This window comes from Orbicella franksi, chromosome 6 (genome assembly GCF_964199315.1).
Source record: "Orbicella franksi chromosome 6, jaOrbFran1.1, whole genome shotgun sequence".
In the NCBI taxonomy this organism is placed as follows: Eukaryota; Metazoa; Cnidaria; class Anthozoa; order Scleractinia; family Merulinidae; genus Orbicella; species Orbicella franksi.
In genome coordinates, this window is record NC_138150.1 from 12,101,179 (window position 1) to 12,124,155 (window position 22,977).

At 37.5% G+C, this 22,977-nt stretch overlaps 1 protein-coding gene across 5 annotated transcripts in view; it reads right to left on the reverse strand.

Annotated features, from left to right (window-relative positions):
• LOC145489620 (DNA-dependent protein kinase catalytic subunit-like) overlaps nt 1-22,977 on the reverse strand; it is a 294,091-nt gene that overhangs the window by 177,507 nt on the left and 93,607 nt on the right. For all 5 annotated transcript variants that reach the window (XM_081468622.1, XM_081468620.1, XM_081468625.1 and 2 more), the window contains 5 exons: nt 22,363-22,447; nt 18,277-18,445; nt 13,023-13,072; nt 11,559-11,675; nt 8,704-8,844 (listed from right to left, as the gene is read on the reverse strand). In XM_081468622.1, the coding sequence (XP_081324748.1) occupies nt 8,704-8,844; nt 11,559-11,675; nt 13,023-13,072; nt 18,277-18,445; nt 22,363-22,447 (562 nt within the window). The remainder of the gene's footprint in view (nt 1-8,703; nt 8,845-11,558; nt 11,676-13,022; nt 13,073-18,276; nt 18,446-22,362; nt 22,448-22,977) is intronic.

The window sequence follows — 22,977 nt, forward strand, 5'->3', positions numbered from 1 at the left end:
AACGCAAAGTAGGCCATGATGCAATCACAACGAGATTTCTTAACATTTCTGCAACTCTTTGTAATAACCACACAAACAACTTCATAATAACAATATCCTTCCTACAATTTTTATTTTGGTCAACAAAACTAGCCCACCCAAAACAAACGCTCAAATCACAATTTAGTGTTGGGCTTTTTCCTGACAGCATGTGCGTTGTAAGCAGCTGAGCGTCACAGAAAATACTTTCCTTACGTAATTCTCCCTCCATAAAGCTAAATCGATTGACATGTAAAATGTTCGACTGAACATACTCAAGTTATCTGACATGTCTCCAGATTAATGTAGATATCATCTTATTTTCTAACAGGCAATTTGATTCATTCTTTGATACAACCCACACTGTGATTGATGTGACACGAGCACATGCATAACTCCCTCTCTCACCGATCACATAGCCCTTCCAACCCCTAAGGGGAATTTTTGCTTAAAATTACTCAAGAGACCATTTTGCATTTTAGACGAGCCGTAAGTTTACCCTTTTTACACAACAAAACACAACAACACTACTTGACCAAAAATAGAAAGAAAGAAAAAAACCTCTCTGACACATTGAAAGTCTGATTTAATTAAACGCACTTTAACTTGACACCACGCAGTCTTCAAAGAACATTTGAACAGTTTTCATACTTTTTACTTTTAAAAATATCGGACTAAAATGAATGTCATCAAATAAAACTATTAAACTGCTACTGCAGAGACGTAAAAACACTCTAGAAATGAAAGCTTCTTTTTTGTTTAATATCCTGGGAACAATAGTCGATGGCTTGTAAGCTCTAATTCAATTTACTCCCATATGAAAAACAAAAGTGTCGAGTTACCATTTGTAACTAAAAATAGCAAACATCTCATGGGAACAAGTGGTGACGATTCGTCAGCTCTAATTGAATTTACTACCTTGTGAAAAACAAGAGTGTCAAATTACCCATTGTAACTAAAAAATAAAAATATCTCGGTATATTTGCATGCAATAAGAACAAAACAATCGTTACCTGCACTTACTATTGTAAACGCTAGAACTGCTTCAAATCTAAATAGTCTCGTCTCCTCTAAAACATGTCCTAAGAACTAGAACCGACGATTCGTGACCTCTAATTGAATTAACTCCTTGTGAAAAACAAAAGTATCAAGTTACCCTTTGTAATTAACAATAAAAATATCTCGTGCCATTTGCCTACTACTAACTCATGAACTGCTTCAAAACTCAAGACTCATCTCGTTCATAACTAGCCACCATTACACTGAACATTATGTGCTCTAAAACAACCCAATGTATGTATCTAACTGTCACACTCCACTCCAAACCGGACTAAAAATCACAAACCGGCAACATACACATCAGTCTTTATTTTTCAATTACCAAAGTCCTTGTGTTTAATACAATAAAAGACTTCATATACCGCACTAAAGTTATCATGAACGAAAACAATTTCCTTTTTCTCCTACTACAATTCCTGCTGGCTATTAATGTGAAAAAGCGAAAACCCTGATAACATTGAAGAGAAAAGATTTAGTTTCATTTCAAATGTATCTTCTCATTACAGTGGTAAACAAGAACGATTATAATTGTAAAATCATCCCAGAATAATATCTTTTTGTTCTGTTGACCAAATTAATTGTAGTCTCTTCGCTTTTCACAGTCAGTGAAACTTGTCAATGGATGCTGACATTAACTACATGCCCAGAACACTTACTATTTCACTTACTACGAACTCTGCAGCAATATTTAGGTTTCAATACAACATGCAAATGATTTGAACCTGGTCGCAACCTCATCAAATTCCCAGTAGTGCATTCCGCTCCCCTAAAATACAATTGTTCTTATCATTCAAATCTTAAACCTAGTAGCAGAGCGGCTAAGACTCATTTAATTGAAAACTTTATCTAATGGGAAAAGCTCACCCTTCATTGAATGCTCATAGTTATATGCCAAACACTATGTTTCTTTGACTGATTATCCAATTGCAAATGTTTGTCAAACCCGCCCACAAAATCGTCATCTCAGAAGATGTCGAAATAAGCCCAATACATGAATAGTTCCTCCTTTTATAAAAGAGTAAATATGGCCATTCTAAACTGTATCAGGATCAAATCTCCTCACATACTATTTACCTTCACAACAAGAAATTTGATTGGTTGTTTATAGTAGATCCAATCTGATTGGTGTGACATACATACATCTCTCACTCACTCACCCATTGACCCATAACATACCCGAGGAGAGGGTATGTTACACAAAAACTACCAAAAAAATAACTAAAAAAAAATAACTAAAAAATCGGCCCAAAATGCTATATACGCCCTTTTTACAGGAAAGCCTTCAATTGTTTTGGATAACAATCACCGATAACTTCATGAATATTTTTAACGGTGTTACATCTCCTTGTGTATTCTCTTTGTTGCTGGGTTCCCTGTATAGTTCATATATTGTTCCCACCTTTAAGTCACGTGACTTTTTCAAGTGTTCATGTTATGGCAAACGTCGGCAAAACATTGTAGTTGTGTGTGCGAGCATTTCACTTGAAGTAAAGACAGATAAGGCGGATAAAGATACAGACGATTGATGGAATTATGTTCAAGCAAACAAGAGTTTCTCATTGGAGTGTTAGTCAAATTAAAGTCACTGAACTAGAGTGAATCTTGCCTATTGAAACCATGGGAATTGGAAATTGGGCCTTACAAATACTTTGATTCGCTGAATTACACAAGCTGTTTGGAATATGTTTGGCTTTATATCATCGTTCTTTGACCATCGTTTTGTTTCTACCCAAAAGTGGCTTCAAGTTCTTCTATTATTGGTGGCGAACGATTTGTTTGTTGAAACTACAACTTGGAAATTGACTGTTTGCGATATCGCTGTGGGATCTTATGAGTGATGATGGCCAAACCACGGCATGTGAACATGCAGAAACTCCAGATGAAAAGGCAATGCGTGAGCCTCGAGCTTATTCTACAATGTTAGAAGCCTATGGAAAAGAGTCAGGCTATTCTACAAGAGAAAACGGAGCGATTGATTCTGCTATGGAAGTCAGAGAAAACTTGGAAAGGAGAATGACACTTGGAATTGGAATGGACTGTTATCGAAAGGAGACAACCAAAGTTAACCAGAAAGGGCAAAGCTTATGAGCTCACTGAACCAAAAAGGGAAAGAAAATTACTCAAAAGAGAAATACAGTTATGGGAAATACACTTATGGGATTTGATAAAAATTTGGACCTGGTAGGTGAGGAATCTGTGAAATTAAATGAGATGGTATGGGAATTTGAAATAATTTGCGGAAGAAAAAGCTTCTTGAGCGTGAAACCCTTGCACGTGATTTTTGGCAAACTTTTGGTTAAAGAGCTGCTGTCAAAGCTATTGACAGATTGAATTATACACCCACCTTTGTTGTCTACCGAACAGTCTTAAATTTAGGAGCGCTTGCTCGACTCCAAACATGAAAGATCAGTCCATTGCTTTGGCAGCCATTTTGTTCACAATGGTCAGGCAAATGTCGAAATGTTTCATGGTGAAATACCTTGGTCAGCAGAATTACCACCAAAAAAACGTTTATGACCAATTGACTGACTGACTTACTGAGCAATTGAATTATTTCTTCCCTAACTAACTACTACAACTCTCTCTAGCTTTGCTCTCACTTGTTAACAACCGTGCACAGCTGTAGGAGATAACCTCGTCTTATCAAAAGAACAGGATTTCATGAGGGAAATATAACATTTTTGCAACAAGAAGCCCCCATTGTGATGGTGACAGCAAATGCAAGAGAGAGTTAATGTTACAATGACTGCAGTCTTTACCTTATGTGACCCTCCAAACGGTTTTGGGTAAAAAGGTGATGACACGGACACGCGTGTCATGACACGACATGCTTTTCATGTCACAACATCACGGATATGTGTATATTTAATAGGTAAAACAAAGACTGTCATGATAGGCTTTGTTTGGCACACTGCAGCTTTTGTTTCAAGCAGTGTGCTACATGTATAAGTCACGCCTAGCGTGTGATATGACACTGCACGCATGTCATAAGGCACGCATGCCTTATGACACACGGCATGTGTGCAAATTAAGGTACACACACAATAACAGAATGACACGCCAGCACTGGACAGTCCCATGAATGCAAGGCATAAAATCAGACTGGAGTTTAACTAAAGAAAAACTATTATAAACGGTCTAGCTTTTTCTGGTTGTTCTTTACTTTCCTTTAAAAAATGGTACACAAGCAAACAGAGCTTCAAAAAAGGGCCAAATGCGAACGAATGATTTCAAGGAGAAGCAACTTTTTTTCGTGTCGCGTTACATACCAGCACAGAGTAAGATGTATTGAAGCGAATAAACTGCTTCTTCCACCGGATAGGCTAAGCCCGAGTACTCTTATTTTGATAATTATTTTACACCCGAATAATATTCATTTTCGATTTATTGAAATTCTATTTATTTGTCTGTTTATATAGAAACTAAACAGTCGTGTAGCCCTGCTTCGTAGTGCTATAATTCTCGGAAAGCTTGTTTCAAGCTAAGAACGAGTCTCCCCACGGTGTTGCGCGTTGTTGCTATAGCTACATAAACAAACTATCGTACTATGTTTTTAGAAAAGAAACCTTCGTAGCTATCATGGAGCGCAGTCACGATGAACATCGGTGTTTAAGTTTAAGTTCAGGAGATTTACAACTCTTACAATGTGTATCATAGGTCTACTTAACAGCTCGGGACAATGATGAAGAAACGGTTGATTCAGACTCTGAAAGCAGCAGTTGGGACAGTTGTGATGACCTTGAGGACACGCAAGACTTGGATTTTAATTTTCTGGAAATACACGCTTCCGAAAAAACGAGAGTAGAGAAGTTCTATGAAGAAACGTGCCAATGCAAGTTACCTGCAGAGGAGAAGCCCTGTGGCAAAACGCTTAAAATTGATGATTTCGTGGACTGTAGAAATAACTGCAGTAAACTCTTGTCCACTGAACTTGACCTGGTTATATTGGGAGCTATCCAATGTTCATTGAAATGTCACGAAACCAGCACTTCTGGCTGAACAGAAAAAAATCGACAGTATACAAGAATGGGATACTACTACCAGGGCCAAAGAATCTGCATGAGAACATTTCTCTTTCTACACTGCCTCCACAGAAATCGTTTCTACAGCCTAGTGAAACATTATCGTAAAAATGGTTTAAGTCTGCGAGTGCATGGGAACAAGAATCAACTGCCAGGTAGTACATCTTCTGCCGGGACAGTCGAGCAAGTTGTAAAATTTATTTTGAACACAGTGGAAGAACAAGCCCTCCTTCTACCGGGATGTGTACCTGGTTTTGAAAGAATCGATGTCAAGCTCCTGCCATCGAGTCTTACAAAACATGGATTCTGGAGAACGTATACAGATATCTGCGTAAGCAAGGGCAAACCGTCCGTGGGACGTTCTAAATTCTGTGATCTTTAATCAGCTGTGTCCTTTCATTGTCACTATGCGGCCTGCTACCGATTTATGCTGGACTTGTCAGAAAAATAATAATCGTAATCGAAACAGTGTGAACCTACCAGAAAGCAACAAGGCCAAAGCAGTGAGAGCACAAGAACAGCACTTACTTCTTGCAACCAGAGAAAGGAACTTTTACAAGAATTGTTGTCGAGAATCAAGAGATGGAATTCAGGAATATTTAAAAGTGGTTGATTTTACAGTCGATGGAACAGTTCACTATTCATATGACTATGCATAGCAGCTGCATTTTCCAGCCAACCCAAATCAACCTGGCCCAATTTATTTCAAAACACCACGAAAATGTGCTCTTTTTGGTGTTTGCTATAAAGCAATTCCACAAAAAGTAAACTTCCTCATCGATGAACGTGTACCAACCGGCAAAGGAGCAAACAGCACCATTTCTTATGTACATTACTCTTTTCATCGCCACGGATTTGGCGAAACCAAAGCCCAGCTGCATGCAGATAATTGCCATGCACAGAACATGAACTCTGCCTCTATGGTACTACCTGTGGTGAGTGATGAGCAGACTCCATGATTCTATTAATTATAACTTCTTACTGCCCGGCCATACCAAGTTTGCACCTGACTGGTGCTTTGGGCTAGTGAAACAAAAGACAAGACACACATTTATTTCTTCTTTATTTGACATCGCAAGAACAGTGGAAGATTCTGCCGCAGTAAATGTAGCGGAGCTAGTGGGACTCCATAATGGAACTGTTCTTATAATTGCAACTTACAACTGGGTCACTTACCTTGGACAATATTTCAAGAAAGTGCCCCAAATTAAGAGTTTCTATCACTTTAGATTTGACAAAGAACATCCTGGAACAGTCTTTTGCAAGCAGTACTGGGACTCAGAAGAAAAGGCTGTAAATCTTCTAGGAAATCGAAATTTTCTTCCAGAGCCTGGTCAGCTCCTGGACATTGTAAAGCCACAGGATATCAGCCGAGAACGAGCAGACTATCTTTACAAGGAAATCCGAGAATTTTGCTGCGATGGAACTGAAAATTTAGTCGCTCCGCAACGATCCTAGGACTGTAATATTTTGTTATATTTCGAAAAAATGTGTAAAAGTTAAGGCTCACTCTTTGTGCATTGAACGAACAATGTAAATAAATGTAAATAACCGACAATGATATAGACTGTTGTTGTGTTAAAATAACGTAAATTTCCGAAAGTAGCAGACCCTGAAAGTGAGATAAGATTTATAGGTTGTTATAAAATATCGAAGTTGACAACTCTGACAAAAAAAGGGCAACATCCACAATTTAGCCAAATGCGAAGCAGGAGAGATTGGTGCCATTTTGTGAAAAAAAAAGTCGTGTCTTAATATCCCTGATTATCTCTCCCACTATATTCCCCACTGACCCCACTTTGCACTTGGCTAATTAATGCCTGCCAGCAAAAGACATTACCCAAGGCCTTTACGTCAAATGGCAAACACGAAACTTTTGCCGTCTGTCTTCACCTATTTGTACAGTAAATCGAAAATACTTGTATTTGCAGTGAATAGTAGGAGACATTTTTCTATATTTGTGCGATTTAGTTAAGGATTACAAGAAAAGAATAAAAAATCAGAGGCAACTTTTGCCGTTTGCCATCTGCGTAAACATCATGCTTAACTCTCTGTTGACAAAAACATTTATCATAGCTACATGTACCATAACTATAACTGCAGAATGAAAAATTAAATGTAAATAATTATTTTGGCTATTTTCTTACTATTCTATTTCGTACTCTTGGTTCACATGTAGAATTCGCATGGCCGATTAGTCGGAATAGTAGGATATATAGAGGACCGAGTTCCCCTTTATACCATATTTGTTTGCATGTAGGTTGAATTTTGGATGTATTCGCTGGAGAGTGAAAATTTTATCCTTACGTCTATAGCTGCTACTTATGCTAACCATTGAAGAGTATTTTGTTTGCGATTGCATTTGACAAGCAAGAACCTCTTTTAATCTGGTAGATAAGATAGATTTTTCAATCACTATTCACTCAACAATTTCTATGTCACAATATTCAACATACCCAGAATTTGCACATGGCTTTGCTACTGGTTTTTGTTTCTCTCTTCCTATATTCTATGTTTACAGAATTCAAGTTTTTTTTGCTGTTATGTTTGTTGTTTGCCGTCATATAAACACTCGGTGAGTTAGCATTTTTTTCCCTCTTTTTTGATTTGTGTGAAAGGTTATTTTGCCATTTTGCATACCATCAACACGTACACAAGAAATTTGCCTGGTTACTCAGCATACAAGAGACTCATTTGGCTGAATGTCGAACCTGTGATTTGTCTTGAATTCTGAAGGCCGACTCTGTGTAATCATCATGATACGAACTTGAAGAATTGTAAGGACAGTTTCCAAAGAGGAGAAGAGACAGTATCTACAAGAACTCTTAAAACAACGAAACATGACGAACAAAGCAACTCATTTCCCTCATTTAATAGCCAATTGTCTGGAATAATTTTTGGAAAAACTTAAACTGCCAAGAAACAGTTTATAATTTCCAACTAATTTGTCTGCAGCTGGTACAGTGTGTAAGTTGTACGAGACATTTTCATCATACTATTCAGGTTTGCTGAAATTTTAGTTTCATAACATGTATGTACAGCTGTTGCCTGTTGGAGTTCGTGCTCCTAACAACTGAACAGGAAGAATACGCAGTTTTCACCATGACTGAATTAAAAGAAAAATTCACGAAGACATATTGGTCCATCGCGGATGTGAGCTTTGAGATGAATCTTTGGCTATACAGACAAAACGGACCCTGTACTGTGTGACAACACGGTAAGTTGAAAAAGTGGACTCGATCGACTATTCTGCAGCGTGTCATTTTGCTTTAGCTCACTAACATCTCATTTTGCTCACCAAACTAGCGCGTCATTTTGCTCACCAAGCTACATGTAGCATGCTATTTTGCTCAATATCACATGGCATTGTTTCACAGGACACGATCCTTTATGTTTCACATGCAATGTAAACAAAAGAAAATTTCTGATTAACCATTCCAGTTGGCACACTGTTCGCACGCTAGTGCATGCCCGTGCATTCACCTTTTTCCCCAAAATCCTGTGGAGGGTCACATATCCTGGTAATGATGTTTCCATTGGTGAACACGTGAGATTATAATGGCTTAGTTCTTTCAATAGCTTATCACTCCTTACCAGACATTACCTCAAGTGTTGATGATGAACCCTTCATAGAAGACAAATCCAGCTTATGAATCATACGAAGAATGGCCTTTACCATTTCATCATACACCATCCCATACATGGCTTCACGCTGTTCAAGTTTCTGTCCTAACAAGCTGACATCCTGAACAAAACACATAACACTACTTTCAATTACATCCACCTGTTTTACCATTTCAAAAGTTAGATATCAAAGCACCCACACTCTGTGCTGATTTTTGGCTGATGATTTTAAGGAATATAATTAAAAGGCCGTATGCAAGAACGTCCCCTAGATTTTTCGGCCATTTTTTAAAGTGCTCAAAACTAGCTGAATTTTGGCATGTGGGCTTTGTTTCACCTGAGAGACATTGCTCTGAAGTTTTCTTCACTGGGTTGCTTTTCATTCTCAAGAAATAACGTATGCAAAAAAAGGCACACAGGTTGGAAAAACCGAGTGGTTTATTACATACGCAATATCTCGAGAACAAAGCGAACTTTAGCGCAAAAACTATGGGACATTGCTTAACATACCTGAACGAAACTGCATGCGAAATTTGGAGGCAGCATTTTCGACAAAGTTCACTTTTGATTAAAATACCTGACGCCCTTTTCCCGCCAAGTCCTTCAAATAAACGAAGCCGGGCCTTCGTTATGATAAACAGAGCCGATCCTTTGTTATAATAGCCAAGCCAAGCCTTTGTTATAAGTCGAAGTCTCGCCTCGGTTTATTATAACAAAGGATCGGCCCGCCGCAACCACAAGGACTTTGATTTTACTTAGAAACCAGCAAAATGTCAATTTCATGCAACTTATATAAGCTCAAATTTGTTGATTTCAGGTCAAAAGTAGTTAAAATGTTGACTCATGTTAAGGCATGACGGCAAGGATGTTGATTTCTCTTAGAAAGCAGCAAAATGTCAATTTCACGCAACGTAAAAGCTCAAAAATGTCGATTTTAGGTCAAAAAAGGTTTAAATGTTGATTTCATGTTAACCCGTGACGGGAAGGATGTTGATTTCACTTAGAAAACAGCAAAATGTTAATTTCACGCAACGTATAAGCTAAAAATTGTTAATATCAGGTCTAAATAGGTAAAAATACTGATTTCACGTTAACGCGTGACGGCAAGGATTTGATTTCACTTAAAAAACAACAAAATGTTAATTTCACGCAACGTATAAGCTAAAAATTGTTAATTTCAGGTCTAAATAGGTAAAAATGCTGATTTCACGTTAACGTGTGACAGCAAGGATGTTGATTTCACTAAGAAAACAAAAATGTTGATTTAACGCAGCGTGTAAGCTCAAAAATGTTGATTTCAGGTCTAAATAGGTAAAAATGTTGATTTCACGTAACGCGTGACAGAAAGGATGTTGATTTCACTTAGAAAACAACAAAATGTTGATTTCCCGCAACGTATAAGCTAAAAAATGTTGATTTCAGGTTTAAATAGGTAAAATAATTATGGCGGCCGTAAAATAGTGTTAACATCTGGAACTTACTTTGGTTATCTAGGACAATGATTATCTGCACTGAACAAATAAACATCAAATAAGCACTTTTCCAAATACAGCAACGTCTTAAATGGCTAAAAATCTCGAGATAAATACATATTTTTCGACAAACGTGATCATAGCTTTATGTCACGCATTGGCTAACAGATTAACAAATTAACTCTTCTGTGCAACGTACGGGTCTCCATACATCTGCATGTCCGCTGATCCCAGAAGTTCAAAACACTACAAATCATGCTGATATGAAATAAAATCAACCCAACCTGGATCACAGATCTATGTTACAATCAATCGCTACTTGTTGGTCATTATTATCTTTAAATGAAAAAAGCCGAAACAATCTAGTTACCAGTTCGAGAAACGAGAGCAGAACGTAATTGCAATGCATACCAGGAAGGGTCTTTACACCTCGTGCGCGGGAAAACATGGCGGTCAATACAAGACAAATTTTATAAGTCAAAAACCAGTTCTCGCTTTCCAAACTTTGAGACTAGCAACGCTTGGCAAATGGGCCACAACTCACAAGAGGGTATTTTTCTTGGGCAAGAACTGCTCTTGGACTTTGCTGCCTGGCTCGATCTGACTTCGAACGCTGATAACACAATTACGGTATATCAGCTGCCTTCAAAGTTTCAGAACACATTTTGATTCTTTAAAACGTGCTGATGACTTACGGGTTTATTGAGGCCTCATGATGCCTCTCAACCACCAGGCAGGCATACAAGGTACTTTAACACAATGCTTAAGATATTAGTTGACAGAGCTCTAATGTGGTGCATCTCGTTTTTGTTCGATGGTATTTCATTTGCTGCGATCGATTCTCGTGTTGTGTTCCCATCACAATAACCGATGTAAACAATCTGTTCCCAGATTTCCGCTCTATATACTATTTTCCTTTGACTTTAAGACAGCTAAGATTCAGTGGAATACACTATAAACAGTCTGCCTGTTTGCTGTTCAACAAAATAATGTTTCTCTTGGTTTTTGTTCAACAAAAGATCTCCAAAAGATGCCGCCTGGAAAACTGAGTTTTTTGCATACGAGAATGAAGAGCACCCCAGCCAAAAAAATTTCAGAACAATGTTTCTCAGGTAAAACGAAGCCTACATGCCAAAATTCAGCTATTTTTGAGCACTTTCAAAATGGCCAAAAAATCTAGGGCAGGTTCTTGCACGCGGCCTTTCAATTATGTACGGTCTGCAAGGTTAATATGACAAAAAAAATAATAACTCAATAAGGACGTTAGCATTTTGCCTCTGTTACTTTGTATAATCATGATAAATTCTAGCATTTACCACAAAACCTGAAACAAAAATTTGCATATCAAAAGCAGATGTCATACCTTAAACTTGCTCTTCTCCAAGAGAAATTCCCACAGCTCCAAGTAATCTTTGTAAGATATCTTGGGAGTTGAAGTATCACTGATCTCTTTGTCCACTGATGCACCAATTTCATTTACCTTCAATGCATAACACAGTAATATCCCACATTCAATATATCAAAATTCTAACATGATACCAAGGCTTCCTCCTAACCTTCTACATGTACATCAGGTCTTGTTTTCTTTGTGTATAATGGAAAATAACAGCCAAAGGAATCTAAGAAAAGTTGAAACTTTGGCCAGAAAACCTCAGAGTCATGTCGAAATTTTGAGGTATAAAACTTGGGCTATTAGTAAAGTGAAGTTTTCTTCCCAACAACTTACTGCATGAGAACCATTTTTATTTTTAGAATAAGGAATGGAATTAACTTTTTTTAAGGAAATGTATTGAAAACATTAAGATTAATTACACATTAATCAAAGGTACCAAGAGAGTCTACAAAACAGCTGCTGACTACTTATCATGAAAACACAGACATTATTAAAAGGGATTATGAACTTGAAGCCTCCATTTTAAGCCTCTTTAAGCTCATTGTTTTGTGCACAATTGCCTTTATGAGTGGAATTCTTGTGACAGGAAATAAAATCCTGTAAATAAAAACATCATACTTAAAAATCAAAGTTGTCAACTAAAGGAATTTAACATTCAATATAAATTCAAAACATAATTTTGAAAATGGTTTATTCGTCAGAGCAATACTGTGAAGGTTCCTTTTTTAACAAGATGAAACTGTCTAAAATGCAAATGCAAGTAAATAATAAATTGTTCTCCAGCTTCCAACCCAACAAGTACTTTCCCTTCAACATATAAGTCCATGAGCAAAGTTCATTGTCTGTTCAATGATCTGCTCAAAGGCTTTAATTCACAAGTCTGCGTCTGTTTCAAGGAAGAATCTGACCAGGCATCCAATGACTTGGGTGTTGTCCCCTCATCAGTTGATGTCTGATTCACTGTTCATTTGAAAATAAAAGTTTGTTTGATGCTTCTCCCAGAACCATAGATCTAGTGTCAGGGGTTTCATTAAGGGCCAGGCACTGGGCTAATTGACCGAAAGTGAAGACGATTTTGCTGGCCTTGTTTGACCATTTAGAGGAAAGCTTTTCCTATGCAAAAGTTCATTCCAAAATGCTCTGCCTGTGAAAACCAGTTGCCCTCCAGCTGAAAATATTAATTAAACCCCTGTCTGGTGTTGCACAATTCAGAGCACACCAATCCCATACCGGGATGCCTATCTCTCACAGAGTGCTTCCTTGTACTGCTTGTAACTTAGCAGCTGTGATACAAGAACATCTCAGGGTCTTAACAACAGATGTCACATGACTGATAACAATATCCCACAAATTTTGCACAAAGCATTCATTTTAACATCCAAAACAAGGGCAGTTTATTTGCTACCTGAAAAGATATTTACTCTCTTTACATACCTCTTCTAAAGCAACTGGATGTGAACAGGTTCTTATTAGACCTTGGTATACTGCCAGGAAAAGAATTCAAACAATCATCCAAAAATACTGACAGCACAATTTTAACTTGCATTAAACCAACCTTGATACACAATATTACATAGAACAGTCTTACTATTTTTCAGGTTACTGTAGACCTTCAAGGGCCTATTTTGTCCAAAATTATTATTTAATCAAACTTAATTATTTACACCAAATTCAAGACTTCTACTTTATCTGAATTTTCCCAAAAAAGTGATTTTAAAAACTTAAAATGTGATCAAGTTATCCACAAAAACGTAAATTTTAAAAACGAGTCAATGAACCAAACTGTGATAAGCCAGTTAAGATGTATCAACCCTTGAGTTGAGCAGTAACAATTTTTGCAGCAACTGATCTCATCTGCGGAGTCGTATTTTGCTTAACCCTTACATCTTGCAATTTCTCAGTTTACTTACCACAGTTGAAATGAAGTGTGTCGGTCAAGTGTGAGTGAAAAATAACTGTAATTTTGCAGATTTGATTGTAACTCATCCTTGTATTTGTTGTTGCGTTGCCGTTTCAACAGAAGGCGAGATTCAGTTGTAATGTTTATCTGTCTTGTGAAGCACCAATGCCATTTGAACGGTTGCTGCTACATGTATCTGTTCATGACATTTAAATTTGCATAACGTTCAAAACGAGAAATTTCACATACAAAGGTCACAGTTTTGTCAGAGAACCTTTCTTTGTTGACGTTTGCTTGGCAGATATTTGTTGTTTCTTTCACCTTTGCTACACAGAAATCGATGAACAAGATGCCCATCTCACCCCTGACAGCCACTTGTTCAGCTTCAACAGCGAGCTCCTCTATATAGGACCTCTTGTCTGACCTTGCACTCCTCTTCACTTCCTTATCCTTGTTTTTATAAGCCTTCTGGATTTGATCTTGCAGCCTTAGTGACTTAAGTGTTCAGCAACTTGTTCTTGAGCTGTTTTCTTTCATTTATCTTCTGACATGTACCAGGTGTTAACCATTCTTTGATCTTGTTCTGTCTGTAGCCCACAACATGCTTTGCAGTTTCATAATAAATGTCTTTGATGGTATTCCATTTACTGTAGACGTCATAATCTTCTTCCTTAGTTGCAGTAGAAAGCATCTTAAAACAATTCCTCAGGTCCAGGAAAAACTCTTTGTTGGTGTTGTACACTTAAGTTTGGCGAAGTTTAGCTGTTTCCTGTATTGACCCTGTGGTATAGCTCTCCGACGCTTCAGTTTCATAGTTGCCATAACTAAGTAGTGACCACTATTTGCATCAGCGCCCCGGTAAGTGCTGATGTCTTGGAGGGATCTGCACCACTTGTTGTTGACAATGAAGTGGTCAATCTGGTTGAATGTTGTACCATCAGGGGACCTCCATGTGAGCTTATGAATGCTTTTGTCTTGGAAGATTGCGCCACTAATTACACAGTTGTTATTTAAACAAAAGTCAACAAGGCGCTCACCATGTTCAGCTTCAACCTTTCAATTCATGCCCCCAATGATCATGAACATATTGTATTGAGGCACCTTGGATACGGCAAGTTGTAGCTGCTCATACCAGGTATCTTTGTCTTCCTCATCACCTTCAATAGTTGGTGCATAGCACTGTATAACTGTGAGTTTACAGTACTTTGACTGATTTACTGATTGGTTCCCATTCTAACAAGGTGCTTACTTTCTCCACTATTACGGCTACACCAAGGATGTGTGTCTGTATGTCTGGAATATAGGATTACCGATCCATCGTTGGTCACTCAGCATCAAGTCCCTGTAAAGCGGCATTCACTGATACCCAGAATGTATATCCTGTATCTCTTCATCTCTGTTATAACCTGGGCTGTCTTTGATGTCTTGTACATAGTGCAGACATTCCATGTTCCCATGTGGATCTTAGTTTTGGGCCCAAGTAGACTCTCTTTCACACTCCTTGACTTCCTGTGGTAGGCTTTCATCAGAAGCAGGCATACTGCCGGTGGGTTGCTTTGAGTCAACTGGAGGGTCCATGGCAATAGTGTTACTTGCTGTTGTTTCTGTAACTGGGAGGTTTTTACGAGAAGGGGTAGCTAATCCCATTCTCAACCCCCAGCCTGGAGGGCCAGGTGAAAGAAACAGAGACATGCAAATATTGTAGTGGAAAACACTGAATCGGCAAGCAAAATTGTCCTGTGGTTGGCAAGAGACGCTTGGCCTGTCAAATTACGAATCATTTCCCATCTCAGGGTATGGCTAAGGCAAACATAAACATGGTTGAGACAGAGAGTGAAGGAGAAGTAACTGAAGTAACTGTACAGAAACCTAATGGACAAATTCAAGTGGGCATTGACCCAAAGACCTGAAACAAGTGTTAAGAAGAAGCAACTAACTAACCCCGACCATAGACGAGGTATTTCCAGACCTTTCAAGGGCAAACGTTTTCTCAACTGTAGACACCAAAAATGGGTGCTGGCATGTTGAACATGACAATGACAGCTCATGCCTTACAACTTTCAATTCACCCATTGGATGACTTTGTTGGCATTGCCTTCCCTTTGGACTTTGCACACCTCCAGAGGAGTTTCAGCCGAGATTGAACCATGCCCTACAGAGCTCAAGGGGCATCCGCACCATTCAGGATGACTTCCTGATTTTCAGTGAATGCTCCACAGAACATCTGTGCTAACTAATGCAGAGGTGCCATGAGCAGAATATCAAGCTGAACAAGGACAAAGTGAAACTGCAGGGTGAAGAAGTTAACAACGGTCTTAAAACAGATCCAGCAAAGATCAAGGCTGTCTTAAAGATGCCAACCCCAACATGCCAGTGTACACAGGTCGATTAGATTCACAAATTACCTGAGCAAGTTTCTACCCTGTCTCAGCGATGCATGTGAGACCCTCCAGAAACTCATGCTCCCTGACATAGGATGGTTCTGGACCAACCTTCATGATGGTGCAGTCCAACAAGTGAAACAGCTGGTTACCAATGTGCCAGTTCTAAAATATTTTGATTCAACAAAGGGCGTCACCCTGCAATGTGCCGTGTCAGACAAGGAACTTGGACAAGTCATGTCGCAAGATGGCCTCTTCATCATGTACTCAAGCCGCCTGCTGATGGATCCTGACACTGGCTATGCCACAGCTACATGTAAGGGAGACAAGGAACTGTGGAATTGGATCCCAAACCATTAGAAGTGATTGTTAAGAAACCACTCCACTGAACACCAAAGAGACTCCAGCACATGCTCCTGAGAGTTCAAGCCTACTCCATCAACCTTGGCTATAGGAAGGGGTCCACCATGTACCTGGCTGATGCCCTGAGCCGGGCATATCTTCCCTAAAATGGAAGTCAAACAATTGCTCCAGAAGTCAAGAGCATCAACATGAAGCAGGATGCGTGCCTAAAACCATCTACTCTCCAGGAAATCAAACAGCACACATCAAAGGACAACAGCCTTCAAGAGCTAATCAAGGTTATCAAGGCAGGCTGGCCCGAGAGAAAGGGGGAACTTCCTCATCTCGTATTACCGCACTTTAGAATACGTGACAAGCTGAGTGTTGACGATGATGTGGCTGTCAGGAGAGAGATAAGTGGTTCCAAAATAGCTGCTTCAAAGACCTGATGTGTCACCTTCATTATGCGCATTCCGATGTTGTCAGCAGCCTTTTGCGAGCAAGAGAATGCATCTACTGGCCGAGAATGAGTAGTGAGATCCAGCAGTTCATTGAGACATGTGATGTTGGCAGAGCCTGTGACAAGAGTCCAGCCTAAAGAGACGCTTATCCCACTAGAAGTCCCAGATAGACCTCAGGCCAAAGTTGGAATTTACCTGTTCAGTTACAGGAGTCGTCACTACCTCATCTGTGTGGGTTACTACTCCTCGTTTTGGGAGGTTGAAATGCATTTCTTGGCTCTACCCTGAATCATAATCAATTCTAAATGAATTTTCTTTGACATTTCTTTCATTTGGCCATGCTTTGTTGAGACAGGACTTGCTATTTGATATTCAGATGTAGTGATATGCACATTGTGTAGATTCCTCAGTTTTTTGTTTTCGTTTTTTTATTGTTGTTCTTCAGTTCATTCAGTTTGGTGAAATGTTTATTGGTGAATTTCTTTAAAAGTTATTGTGTTGAGTACACTGTAGATGATTAAACGATTATATATTAAATAAGAACTTGTTACATTTGAGGATCATCTATTCTCCTATCATTTTGTTCTTATTTTTCATGAAATTTATCAAGAAAGTATCAGTCACCTCTTTTCTCCCTGAGCTTAACATTTACAACACTATAATTTATTAGGAGTTGATTAATAATAATAACTTTATTTCTATGCCAATTTAATACTAACAGAGGACACAAAAGAATAAGATGACTGTGAGAAGTACTTTTTACATGACAAAAAAAAGACATGCAATAAGAATCATAGAAGAAAAGTTACATACATAAAAATTGGTATGAATTAAGAAAACATTATTTTTATAAAATGAATAAAAATGGTAAGGGCAGTAAATATTATCAACTCTTTTGCTAACTTCATTTCTAATTATACAAACTGACAAATGTATTGAAAATAGAATATCAGCTAGGAAGCAAGACAGCCTGACATATCACTTTAACATTATTATGGTGTAATGTTTTACCTCAAGGGAGTAATATGTAGCCTTTTTTCCTTTGCTCCCTCGAGCCAGTAATTTTAAATATAACTAAATCATTTTTTTCTTAACAGATGTAAGTAACAGCTTTTGATCTAAGCGGATTTTTAGTGGCAGAACTAGTTTGCTATAGTAGTAGGTAATGTGAGTAACACAGCTATCTAAGGTAAAAAGTAACTGTTCTAAGTAACACAAATTTTAGTCATAGATGGATAGATAGATAGATAAACTTCATTTAAACAAGATAATAATTAAAGCTAAAAGCTTGTGGGGTCGTGTATTTAAATTTAACTTTGTTAAAAGTGTTGTTATGTGATTAAATAAATGTGTTGTTATTAAAAAAAATTATCAGGAGCAATATGCAGTAATGACAGTAAACAACATACTACGTGTACATTGATACATAAACAGTCAACCTCATCACCTGGGGGGCTAAAACATTAACAAAGCCTCACAGTGAGAAAAAGCAATATTAGTACTCATTTCTTTTTTAAAACATGATGAACAATGACCTCATCATGCCAACTGATGCATACTTAATCCTATCCGCTACTACCTTGGAGTATTAGATCAGTACATACCTACTTCTGAAAGAAAACGCCTTAGTACTGCACCCTTGGAAGAGAGGTTATAAAGCATTCTCACAAGGGACTTGCCACAGATAAATCTGGATTCCTTTGTTAATCTTGTGAGGTTGTTAAATAAAACCACAACCAGTCTCTCCAGGGAAGCGAGGATGGAGTCAGAAATCTGTAAATCAAATTTAACCCAGACATTCTAGTCTACTTAGACTACTTGTATTTAACGTTGGTGGAAAACTCCTGCGTTCTGTTGGGATCATTAACCATTCTTTAGTTCTTCAGTATAGTAAGACACACTAGTTGGGCTGGTCAAATTAGGGTTTTAAAAACCATTGTTAGGGTTACTGTATACTTTCAGGGGTGTCTTGGGTCCAAGCGATGTAGTATGTCCAGTTTAAGCTGTAAACACCTAAACCCCAATATCAAATTAAAGCTTATAGAGCTGGCTATCAAACTACAACAAAATTTGGAAACAAAATGAATAGCCAAATTTTTCAGGACCACTAAATGCGAGTACCCAAATCACCTTTCGATAGCTACATGTGAAAGCCAATTTTATTTTTCGCCAATTTATTTTTTCCTCGGTTTCAGAACTCAAAGCAAAAAAAAACATTTCTTAGTTTTACCATAATTATTCAATTGTAGTAAAAAGTTACAAAACATATTCAAAATAGGATTTAAAAACATGTGAAGTGATTACACAAAAATCATGCTCAGAGAAAAAATATTTTGAAATAAAACAATTCATGGACAATTTTTGTTGTTTATAAGTTAAACTAGCTACTGTCCAAATTTGAGGGCAATCGAAAAAATTCCTTTTGAGATGTATGTAACTCTTTAAAATGTCTGCTTCAAGTGAAAAAATTGATTGGAGAAAACAGCACTAAAAAAATCTCTTGCTTTGTAAACAAACTCTGCCCACAAACACCTTCAACTGGGTTCGCAGATAACTGAGCCAATCAGCGCTTGGAAAATTTCTTACCATTAAAGATGATTTCCAGTCTGTACTGGGCAGTCTCAGCACCCTAATGCTTATAAACATAAAATGTCTCACTCGATGGAATGTGAATCAATGTTATAAGTTACGAACCACATAACTTATCTTTGAGGCCTTTCAAATTCCTTTTCCAGCAGCCTCATTGATTTTTACAGCTGTGAAGTTGTTTGATCAAGTGATTTGAGAAAGAACGAAACATAAAGCTTCCCATCCATAAAGGAGGTTGACATGAAACTATGCATTTACTTCATGTATGTAGTTGCAAAATGTTCACATTTAGTGTTGTCTTACATGAAACAAAACAAACTCTCAAGAGTGCACAGTACGGACTGGAAATCATCTTTAATCTCTGGGGAAATTTACGCACAAATCTCAAAAAAAAACCTTGTGTTCAGTTTATCTTGAAGCTGGTCTGGGAAAATGGGGAAGACGAAAAAGGATACGAATGCTAGAGTAGCGGGATGAAGAAAACAAAGGAATGTGCAGAGGAGCAACTGTGCATGGATAATATTCCAATGGGTCTCAACGAGTCCGACAGTTCCTCGGTATCTGACTCATCAAGGAGTCTCTTTCAACATCACTGTTATCACTGTCGAGTTACCAAATTTTTACAGAACCTCTCTCTTCTCTTTACTTGACTTTTTTTGCCCGCTTGATACAATAGCTATAGCTTCATCTGCAAGGCCAACTTTCATTTCTTCACTCAATGATGTATTTTCATTTGTAATCTTCACTGTTTTCATTTTTTCCAACAGGTCCACAGAGTTTTCAGTGGTCCATGTTTACTTATAACTCAATAGAACTACACCTAATACGAAAAATACTTCATAGTCAGAACAACAATGCTGATCAACTGAGTAGCCAATTTGTGACATCTGTATAGGTAATATTCTCGCAGAAGTCTTTTTGGTTGTTTGCATGTACATTATAGGGCTGTCAATCAAAAGGGAAACTTTTGCTTCCAGCAATAATGTAAAACTTCCATTTCTCCACCAATATTTAGCGTTTTTCAAAATTTTCCTTCAGAAATTAGAGATTACTCTTCGACCATTACTTTGACCCAAAAATCCACATTGGAAGAAAATTGACAATCTGTCAGAGAAGGTATATGGTAACCTTTAACAACAAATTAGATAATTATAACTGCTGTTACAGACTATTTAAACACTATTTGCATACCAAAATCCCAAATTATGAAGAACCTATCAAACTCTGCTTAATTAAAGAGAACTTCAACTACCCTAATGAAATAACGTCAATTCTGTCTTTTGTAACCACAAAACCAATTCAAATTAACATCAGTTTCAAAACCCATTAAAAAGAGAAGACATTATTGAAGGTAAACACGATTACCTAACTTGTGACTTGAAACACCCAGACACATGAAAAACCGTATATATTAAATTTTAAAAGATGCCATGAAATCTGCAGAGTTTAGGAAGTTTCCTTGTCAGATTACCCTTTCCAATCCCTGAGACCCTTTTTGTTGACAAAACATCTGTTACAGAAAAACGTTTTGCCACTCTATGAGAAACATAAGTTTACCTCTTTGAACTGTGCAAGGAATCTGTTTCAAAACAAAAGAACCACTGTGCTGCCTCGAAGTCTAATGAGTCTCTAGTCTAATTAATTTAGGGTTTAGCTTGCCGCCATGAAGTCTTCACGAATATTTGAAGAGATTCGATACCACAAACCTTTAAGAAAATCTCTGCTAAAAATTCCCGTTTTTAAGAATTGGCATTAATGCAAGACATTAAAATGCCACTGAAGATACTAAGAAAAGACATCCAAACATTTATATCAAGTTAAAGTTTCTGGACATGCCTCTAGATTGGCTTCTTGTTTGTTTATTCTGACCATGTGAACAAGAGTCACTGATTTGTCAGTTTAATTGCAACCACTTGTGCGTGGAAAACAAAAGTGTCAAGTTACCATTTGAAACTGACAAATAAAAATATCTTGTTACATTTACCTAAAACAAAAACAAATTTCACAACTCAGCAGTGTTATCATTCATTACTAGCCATTCATAATTTCTTTGGTTTTGACATAGAAAACCAATTCAAATGAGTTGAATTCCTCCACGACTTACATTGCTTGAAAGCCTGTCAAAGAGGCAAAGTTCTGGCTGGTTCTCATAAGATAACAAATGAGCCATGTACAAGTTCAAACTATGAAAACAATGATAAAACCCATGACTACTGACTCAAAAACAAACTATGATGCTGAGATGAACATCTTAAATGTTGAAAAATCAATTGTCGTAAACAGAACTTGGAAGATGAGGCAAACAACAAGAAATTGGATAAAGAGGATACTCAGTGAAGCAACTTGACTAGTAAATATCTAAGCTTAAATCTTGTGTTAAAATAACCTGATTCTTTTATTTGATTTCACTGTCTTCAATAAGCCTACTTGTAAAGTACATTACGAAGCCTGAGTAAACACTCTTTGAACGTTTAGTTTAATCCCTAAAAGGTACGATGAGCACCCCGTCTCTTTTTATGTGAGAGTGTCCCTCCCCCCCCCCTCCCCCGGGAGTAAAAATAGCATCGTAAATGTCAGAATAAGGCCAATACAAGAATACCTGTTTCTAGAAAAGCTGTTTGTAGAAAAGCAAAGATGGCCATTCTAAAATCAGGATGAAATCTTCACAAACATGATTCATTGTTAAAAGCCACAATTTGATTGCTTGTTTATAGTAGCCCCAATCTGATTGGTGTGATATACATACATCTCTCACTCATCCACTCATAACATACATTTGTCAACTAAGAGATATATTTTTTCCAAATAAAAAACACAATAAATATACTATAGAACCCATTGAACAAATAAATCAATACTTTGGCTAACTTTTAATCCTGGGTTAATGTTAACCAGCCTTAGAACAACTCGACCCTGGGAAAGCATGTGAGTGCTTATTTCAAATGTTTACTAATAGGAAGTTTGAAAACATTATACATTACGTGCAATGGAAATGAAATTTTAGGTTTAAACTAGTCAAAGAAAAAGCATTGAATCCAAATAACAAAATCCAAGAGAACAAAACTATGTCAAAGAATATATATTTAGCTCCTTCTACAAACCTCATCCATCTCCTCAACAATGCAAGACAGGGCTTCTAAGAAGCTTGGAAGATGCTGAACTTTGTCCTCTACCAGTTCATCTTGTCTAGATAATAAGGAAGCAATTCTTACTAAAACATTAATATATATAGACATACTTTTCCTAAAAAGTACCACAATATTTTTCAAAGGGCACGTTACACCCTGTATTCATCATGTATAACCTAAAAGTTGGGTTTAATAAGTATATTTAGGAAAATTTTAGCTAGGACTAGACTGTGCACACTTTTTTTCTGTTGTATTTGTAATCAGAAACTGTCAGTGCAGTATGTTTTCTTTGTAGTTGTAATCCGACACTGCCAGTACTGTATTTTTTTTCTTTCTATTTCTAATCAGAAACTGCCAGTGGTTTATTTTGTACTCCCGCTTTGTAAGAATCTGGGCTTTGCAAGAATCTCGCCTTGTAAGAGTCTGGACAGGACTCACATCCTGGTTCAAAAGCAAGGTAGAGGTCACACAGGAGACAGAAAACCAGATCAGCCAACCAGAGGCATACATGGGAAAATTACAGATTTAAGGGCACCAAATGTTTTAAATTTCCAAACTGGGTCATTGCGATCTCACTGCCCTAATGGT